The following is a 9262-nucleotide window of genomic DNA, read 5'->3' as shown; positions in this document are numbered from 1 at the left end:
GCCCCGCAGCCCCTGCAGCGCTGCCGGGCTGGGAGCGTTGCTTTTTCCTTCCGTGGCAGCAGCGGGGCGGAGGGATAATTACCCATTTCCTAACGGGAAAAAAGTGTTTCAGAGCGTCCGTGCTCCCATCAGCGCCTGAACGAGGGGCTCGTTGCGGAACGACACGCCTAGGCCGGCAGGAGGCAGGTCCATCAGCCCTCCCGCAGGGATGCAGCTCGGGCGCTTTGTTCTCCGGGCGCTGTCGCATCGCAAGTTGGGAAGTCAAATCCAGGACGCAGCTCCCCGCAGTCCTGCAGGAAGGAGGGACAGCCCTGTCCCCAGCACACCAGCCGTCTCCTCCGGCCAGACACAGGAGGCAGACAGATCAGGTAAGGTATTATCATCACAGGGGATCACGAAGGCTGTTCCAGTCGACGCGGGAGGACATTGCAAGGGGCTTTGGTGGGAAATGCCTCGTAAAACCTTGTAACTTTAATCTGCTGCTGCTCGGATCCTGAGGTTTCCCTTCATCCTTCAGATTGTATCCCCAGGAACAGTCCAAATAACATATTTACCTTTCAGCAAAGATGACAACTACTAGCTTCTGAACTAATTTAGTAAGTCAGACCAATATTCTTGTACAAAGCTTTTTATTAAAAAGATAAAGGGTCCTCTGCAACAGAAGGTAGGTACAACACTAACACAACATTTAACTTTCCGAAGATTGCAACAGACCAGATTTGAAATTTTGATGGTGACAAACACTATGTATTAAGTTCAGCAAGTCTTATTCTCACACCTGAAAACAGCCAACATATCTGTAAATTATGACCTCTTAACTATTAAAAAAATCCCACCTTTTCTATTGAGTTACCAGCATATTATCAAGATCAAATTTCAGTATGTAGCATCCATGATGAAGCTGTAAATAATCCAAAATAATGATATCAAAATGCTAAGATTCTTAAGGAACCTTCCACATTTCACAGGCTTTAACAGTATTCCTTTACAATTCTCATGAACTAAGATAAAAAGTTATGTCCCCATAATATATAAAAAACTCAGATTAAAAAAACGATCTCAGGTGATGAAAAGAATTCCAAAGAACCTCACAGTCTGGCCTTAGAATTAATACCTGAAAAACGTCTTTACTGAGGAAAGAAAGATTGGAAGTTTACCTTTTCTTCACTTTGTAGGCGCATGTGTATTACAGACATCCCTTTACAGCAATTATCTTGCCCTAGTGACTTTCCTGCTTACCATAACCAAAAAGGCATCAGGGAAGAAACGAGTTACCCATCCTGGAAGATCAATAAGTGACAGCTTTCAGAATCTGAGGTACCTTACATTTCTTCTGCAGTACCAGGGCCACACAACAGGCCTCTCCCTCACCCACTGATAACAAACTCATGAGTATCATAAATAAAAAACCTGACATTTCCCAGTAATTCAAGGTGATCAGTACTTCAAAGAGATACTGGAGCCACCTCATGCAAAAAGTTGTCTGTTCACATAAATAGCCTCTGCATCAGTACCATATACTAGGCATGGTCCTAAAACATCTAAACTATTCACAGACAAAGTCTGATTTGGAATTAAGTTGGTGATTTCCATGCGGTCTTTGGTAGGATCATTGCTTAGCCAGGCACTTATTACAGACTGGTTAATGGTATTGTGAGAAAAATAGGTAGTACTTCTTCCTCCTGAAAGAAGGAAAGAGAGAAGAGTGTGAAGTTCCAATTTAGTTTATATATTCTTAGAATTTGAAGAAACATAGCGGGTATAGGACAGACATCATGGGAATATCATTTTACATTTAAGTCAGTTTTCAGATTAGCTAACAGATGTTGCAATTTCTTTGGTAAGCGAAGGAAAAAGTAGCTTAAAAACAAGATTTGAAGTGATTATAGAAAGCTGCTACCAGCTCTGTCCTTGTTCAAGACTAAGCGGACACCACAAGTATGAACCCATATCGATTAACAGTGCAAGTATCTACAAGTTTTTCTAGCCAGAGACTAAAGCAAGGACAGACCTGAGAACAAAAGTCTAGTTACATGGCGTCTGGCTATATTTGGGGCATCAGCTTTGCTTTAATAACACTTACTCGTACTATCCCTTCTCCCTAGTTATTTGGCAGCAAGTGGTATCTACCTGGACTTTGAATTTTTTTCACCTAACATTTTACATTCAAAGTGAAGTATCACAGTTTGAGAACTATCATTCAACATAACAAGTGGCTGAAGTGGTACTAAAAGGTTTGCATTTGATATACCTGAAAACATGAAGAGTACAACTTCAATTGGTAATCCTATTGTTCCTCTACACAGAGCTGAGCTTTGAATGGCAATTTTGAGGCCAAAGGTAGCAGATGATATCCAAAAGATTCCCTACTGTTTACAATCTGGTGGCAAGCAATTGAACAATCTTTGTGAATGTGAAAATAAGTGTTTATATTTATGTTATATATCTTTAATTCAAATCCTGCCACAATATAATGGGACCCAGTTTCATTCACTGGAAATTCCAATTATGACCTTGAATAGTAAATTCTTAATTCCACCATCCTATTAATGTATCAATTATTTTGTTATTACAAAATTTTGTGTATTTCCCTCAGAGACTCAGAAAGTAATGTGTCATTTAAGCTGCCTTCATGTCTTTCTGCAGATCATTTTTAAGTGAACGTAATCTACCTCTGAAATACTAGATGTGGCCCCTTCACACACTGGGCAGAGTACAGCAGACTGAGGCAAAAAACTCAACACAACTATTTTGCTGAAGTGCCTATCAGGGCTTTCTAAGAAAATAAACCAGCTTTTAGTTTTCTGTATTAGGATTGTGTTATTAATTGGGTCATGTGAGAACACTGACTTGAATTTTTTGCCAAATGACAAATTCAGTGCAGATTGACTTGAAACATCTTTACCTTGATGAAGAAAAGATGGTTTTTCAGATACATCTGTGGAAGTGTCCCAGTGCCAAAGAGATCCATCTTCAGAACACGTAAATAAGTGATCAGGGTTGGAGGGATGGAAATGAACTTCCCACACTGGAAGTATCAAGCCAAAACCAAAACCATTTCAGAACAAGTATGAAGTACTTAGCTCAGTGCACTTTGACTAATATGACATGGACATGCACTTGCAAGAACTCAGGCCCCCACCAAAATCTTCCATTCTCAACTGTGTGTGGGTCTGAGACAAAAACCCCACCCTTAGTTATTTACTACAGTTTTCTCTCCTCTGGAGGGAAAATCAGTAAAACTTAACACCAAGCAATATTTTTACTCTTTAAATATAATTGTGGCATCAAGTCAAGAAATTTTCAGCACAAAACGAATCGCTGTCTTGTTCATATAAAACTACCAGGAAAGCAAACTGTTTCATTATTGTGTAGGCACCAAATGGATCTGTACTATCTTCAGTTTCCCCTCCTTCCTCACATTTTCAAGTTTTTTAGTAACTACATTTTTGCTTTACTCTCTACCTGCATACCACAGCATCAATTTCTGTGACTATTAAAATACCTACCCTTCTAGAAACACAGCCATTCTGATTAAATGCATTTAATGAGACATTAAAGAACCACTTACTTGTTCTAGCTTTAGCTTGGAGTTGGCTTTTAAGCTAAGAACAGTTTCATATACAGAAAAGGAACAAACTGAAGCCAACTGGATGACAACACATGAATTAGTAATAACTATGTGATTGTTTTCTATAGTAGCTACAACACCTAATTTTTAACAGAATTTACAGCCTTTTCCAGAATGCCACTTTCTTTTCCCCCTTCCCATTCAGACACTTACTTTCTGCTTCATGAGCGTTTAGCAGGGACACTGGCATAGTACCCTGCCTGATGTCCCATATACTTAGCATCCCATCCTGGCCCCCTGTGACCACAATATGCCTCTGATTGGGATGCCTGTCCACACAGTGCAGTGGAACTCTGTCACCTGTCCTGCAAAGGAGAGGGGAAAAAACCCAAACAAACCCAACATGAATTACTCATTCAGCTTCTGTTTTCCCCTTCTTAATCCCTAGGAACCTTGACGAACAAGGTAACTGTATCAACTGCAGCTTCAATCCCTGTAGCATCTGGTCACTATAGGCTCAAACCGTGTGACATCTGCTGGAAATTAGAGGTATGGCAATAACGTGAAGCTACAATTTGATGAGCGTCAGGGTCTGTGTGCCCTACAGTTTACAGGCTGACACGGGCTGAGAGCGTTACAGGAGTGAGAAAACCCTGCATGCAGATAATACTCTAAGTACACCTACAATAGTAAGAAGATTACTCTGAAATACACGTTATTGGTACAGTTTCAACATATACTAAGTGTTACAAAGGAAGACTGGGCATTAACAGAAGCAGGTATCTAAACCATAGCCTATTAACAATGTGAATTATTCTACAGACAACAGGATTTGAATGTAGCTCAGTTTGTTTTCTCATAATACATTATAAGGCACAAAGTTATAACTCAAATACATTTCAAATGCCAGAAACTTTATATTAGGCCTGTGGAGAAAAAGAGATTAAGCTTTTTTTGATTATTTAAATACTAAACAAGTTAAAAGCCTTAAAAAAATAATTTATCATCTCCTTGTCAAGAATGTATCAGGAAATATTTAAATCAGATTATATAAAATAGCACATGCTTCTAAGTAAATATGTTAAAAAAATGAGGTCTTACAAAGAAAATATTTGAGATGGCTCATTTCCTTGCTGTCTGAGATCCCATATTTTTAACTGTCCAATTGAATTTACTGTCAAGATCTCGGTTGTACGAAGGAAAGTCACTGCATGGAGCGTACTGCTGTCTGCATTGTCTGAAAGAGATGAGAAAGGCATTCAGGCAAACCTACAGAATCCTAGTCTCCATTTAATTACCACAAAATAACTCCTTTTAGAAAACAGAACACAGCTGCTTAAACATGGTTACAACCTCTCTGCATTTTCAGGGGCAGAGACAGACCAGTGTCATATGATATTTTAAGTATCACAAGAGTACCCTGTGAAAAAGGAGCCCTTGTTTCCTGTATCTAATACTACTGAGACAAATGTGGAAGAAGCTATATTTAGTTAGCTCCAGTGCTGACAGGACTACTAGTTGATCCATAAGATTTATTAATACAGCTCCTAAGAAGAGGAATCAATTTAGCCAGGTCCATTACTTCTTTTTTTTTTTCTTTAAAGGGTTTTCTTTATATGCTCTACATCTACTGACAGGAGTGAGCCATGCAGCTTTTCGTAACACCGTTCTTTTGAGCACAAGGAACAGTAGCTCTGGCTCAGAACATTAAACAGCTGTATACAGAAGCACTTAATTCACCAACTTTCTATAGACCAATAATTATCAATGCGATATCTATCCCTGTCCCTAATGCCAAACCAGAATTATACTTTACTTCTTAATAACTAAATGGCAAAGCTCTTTTTTTCAGGTCCTTTTCTCCAGTACTTATTTTGGTCAGAATAATTTACAATGTCAAACACTTCACAGCAGTGGGGTGAAACTTTTGAGGCTTTAGGAGAGAATAATGTTAGATACTATATTCTTGTATTTTAATTCTGTTATTATATATAAACTTTTCATCCTGATTATGATAGGCTAACATTGTTAAGTCTACTTTCACCTGAAGTATTTTTTAAGTTCTTTGTGTAGGTCCATATTGAAAATACAGGGGAATTTTTTTGCTGCATAAGATGCAAACCTTTTTTGATATTGAGACAGACAAATTACACTGATGCCTGGTTATAGACATTAGTTTTCTTTTCTGCTTACTGTTTAAATGAAAGAACAGGGGAAGAAAAAAACCCCACCACCTTTAAATGGAAAGGTTAGATTGCTGAAGTTCTAAGGTATTTAATATTTTGTGAAAGAACAATGATTTAGCAATGACACATCTTTATGGCTCCAAAAGATTTTTATATGATGTCTAATTTTGAACATTTTTTTCCCTTCCATGTTTGACTATAAACATATTGACTTCATTTTATACTCTCAAATCCAATAAACAATAACAAAAAAAGTTCTCCTTTACAAGTATTTCAGGAGGTACAAGAGTTCCAGTTTTGTATTAAAAAATGTTGAGGGTTCTGCTCAATGTCTGGGACATATCAGTAAGTCATGAAATTGGGAACCAGTACAAATGATTGCTCACACTACAGAACTCCATCCTGAAGAACTTGAAAGCATCTTTCAAGATGTTCCCTCTGCCCTCTCCAACTTTCACTGTAAAACAAGCTCTGGTTAATGAGTTTGTGCTAGTCCCTTCTACATAATTCCAGGTAAGCTGCAGTTACCAGATAATAGGTACAACTAACTTATTTGTAGACCATTCCTGTTTGTAAGTTTCCTTTTATATTTCCAAAAGAACATTTCTCAGCTAATTCACATATGATTTCTTACATATTTATGTGCCAGCAAATCTCAATGCAAAGTCTTACTGCAGCATAAAGCTGGCTGATGCTATCATAACAAAGCAGACATTTTTACATGCTACTATCAAGTGAGCACTAAGAAAACTAACAACTTGCATCCTGCACATTGTTACATCTCTATGCAGCTGAGCAATTGCCCAGAGAAAAATAGATATTTTTTTTTTTGTGGACTTCTGCTTCGAGTCAGCAAAGCATTCTTCTCTATTAAACTTGTACCAGAACAGTGTGTGTTAATATCTGTATACAAGAACTTTAAATAGTTTAAAAGGATTATTTTAATATTCTTGCCCTTCAAAGGGGAAGTTCCTGTGTTTTGTGGGCACATGCTAATAAAATCTGCCTCATGCCCTGCTACTTTTTTTTTTTAAGCATAGAAAGGTTCCCTACAGCAATTCTCTAGGAGCTTCAGTAAAGGACTGCATGCAATTAATAGGATTTATCTTATGTGCACATATAAAGCCACACACACACAAGCATGCCCTCTAGAAATCTCAAGAGCACTTCCTTCCTTAATTGGCTTATCACTGTGTAAATCCTTTCATCCTTTAGAGGCAAGATTTTCTTGAGGAGAAACAGGTGCTGTGTCAAAATGAAGTTTCAGGGAGAAAGTCCCAGCTTAATAATGCCACTATCAAATACGGTGTTACCACCCTTTAAATTACTTCTGCTGGTTTTCACACCTTTCACGAACTATTTACTCTTATCATGCAATCTATTACTCTAAGAAATGTGGAGCTAAAAAACTAAGTGAGAAATTATCCCTGTAAGCTAAAGCATCCGGCAGAACAGGGTACAAACTGGTTTCCGGTTCTTGGTGTTCCTTTACACGCAGGGAAATGCATGGTTTTGCAGACACTGTGAGGATTAATCTTGGTACAAATAGCAAACTGAAGTAACAATCTCACTGACCTCCAGTTTTGAAGAACTTGGGACACAGTACTTCTTGAAATCTAACCATATTTCATGTATACTGTCATAGCACTTAACAATTCTAGATTAAACAGAGAATGTTAGGCTTGAAACTTCTCCGTTGCTTAAAACATTAATTTGAAAATATCTGAATAGAGAAATACATCTGAAATACACTCAGGTATCTGAAGTTTGGAGGAATACAGAAATAACCTGGAGCAAACACATTCAACTTGGAATACTTAATTAAATTCTCAAATTACTTCCTTTAAATTTTTTGTTACCATTGAAAAACTATAAACCAAAAAAACCACTCCAAACTAAACTAATTTGAACAGTTATTTGACATACCTATAGTTCTTACTGGATCCTTTTGGTCAGCTCGGAAGTGATTTATCCTACCATCTTCTCCAACAGTGACAATTTCTGGGTTGTTGCAGATGACTCCAGTACATGCTGCTCCACCACAAGATGTGCTTTGATCCACATGATAATGGGCTTTCTCCCACCGCTGGTTGGCAGATAAAGTCTAAGTAGTAACCAGACATGAAATTCTGCTGTTAAATAGCGATCCTGATAGATCAACATTTCCAGAATACTTGCAAAACCAGAAACAAGCTCCAGGAAAAGCCACACTACCTCACAGGAATGAGAATCTCCTGTACAAATAAGAATCAGAGATCTAAATTTTCCTCAACTCCTGAGCATACAGTCCTTCAATGAAGCTTTGATTATTTCTTCTCTGAACCACCTTTTTCACATGAGCTAGAAATCAGAAGGGACACTATTTATGAACTGTGAAATGCCTTAGATGGCAAGGAACTTAGTTTATTTTAGGTACCACCCCAAACTATTAACAGATACTAGTCTTTACTGTGATTATATTAAAAAGTCATTATGTTCTTACTTTCAGCTATATATAAACATAGCAAAACCTACAGAGATTACACTGTAGTTGTAAGAAGAAATTCAACCTAAGTAACTTAGTTCAAGAATGCAAAATCTCTAATGGGGTAGGTACAAGTTCACCAATACCTACTCCTCCAAAACAATCTAAACTCTTAAAGTTATGTTTTCAGTAAATGGATTATTTGGTTACAGATGTATAGTAACAGATACCCCAGTCTATCTGATGCTGGAATCTGATTTATGTAGTTTGTGTATAAAATGCTTTTTTCTTTCCTTGTACTTACTCTTCTAACAGGCTTAAAAATATATGTATTTTTTGGGTAGGTAGATGGTCCTTGCTGTAGTAGTTTGGATAAATATTATGCTAAGATGAAAGTGACCCCTACTACACAGAATAACAGCATAAGGTCAGGACAAGGTACCTGGTTATTTTGATGATGACGGAATATGGTTACAGCTCCTGTTGATGAGGCAACCACAATTCTCTCTTGATCCAAAAACTGAAGGGAGATAATAAAAGCACTATTAGTTTATGTCAATACCAAGATGAAATTTTGATTTTAGAGTAACTAAAATTATTGGTAGGTATAGTAAAAAAGAACAAACCCAAACTAATCCACAAACTGATACTGGTTGGTTGTGCCCTCCTTTATAAGCTTTTTTTTTTTTTTGTAAATCTCAGCATTTTTAAAATTCACTATCACTTAATTTCTCCTGAGAAGCCCTTAAAAAATTCAACACAGCTGTTTTACCTGCATGTCCATAACATCACCGTTGTGCCTGATGTCACACAGCAGCTGAGGTTCTCCTTGATAGTCCCCATTGAGACCCCCATTTCCGAGATCTCCAGCAGACCAAATGGAGATTCTGTTATCCTGTGAGAAAATTACACCACCAGTTTTACTGGAAAACGCGTGTGAAAGCACCGAACAGAAAGCCACCTGGGATGTCACCGCCCTCTGGCTGCGGCGCGGGGCAGCCCTAGCCCGCAGGCCGCGCGGCGGGAGGGGAGCGTTCGCCC

The 9262-nt window shown here is 38.1% G+C and overlaps 1 protein-coding gene across 1 annotated transcript in view; it reads right to left on the bottom strand.

Annotated features, from left to right (window-relative positions):
* Positions 1–1270: 1270 nt before the first annotated feature.
* The window catches only part of NUP43 (nucleoporin 43kDa), a 10676-nt gene continuing 2684 nt past the window's right edge, over positions 1271–9262 (bottom strand). Inside the window, exons 3-9 of the mRNA XM_010000006.1 lie at positions 8994–9116; positions 8664–8741; positions 7684–7861; positions 4673–4808; positions 3785–3936; positions 2906–3028; positions 1271–1682 (exon numbers count right to left, since the gene is read on the bottom strand). Coding sequence (XP_009998308.1) covers positions 1468–1682; positions 2906–3028; positions 3785–3936; positions 4673–4808; positions 7684–7861; positions 8664–8741; positions 8994–9116 — 1005 coding nt within the window. The 3' untranslated portion in view covers positions 1271–1467. The remainder of the gene's footprint in view (positions 1683–2905; positions 3029–3784; positions 3937–4672; positions 4809–7683; positions 7862–8663; positions 8742–8993; positions 9117–9262) is intronic.

The sequence above is a fragment of the Chaetura pelagica genome, unplaced genomic scaffold (genome assembly GCF_000747805.2).
Source record: "Chaetura pelagica isolate M959 unplaced genomic scaffold, ChaPel_1.0 scaffold135, whole genome shotgun sequence".
Lineage (NCBI taxonomy): Eukaryota > Metazoa > Chordata > Aves > Apodiformes > Apodidae > Chaetura > Chaetura pelagica.
Note: the sequence above shows the minus strand (reverse complement) of the source record. Positions and strands in the feature narration are given on the sequence as shown.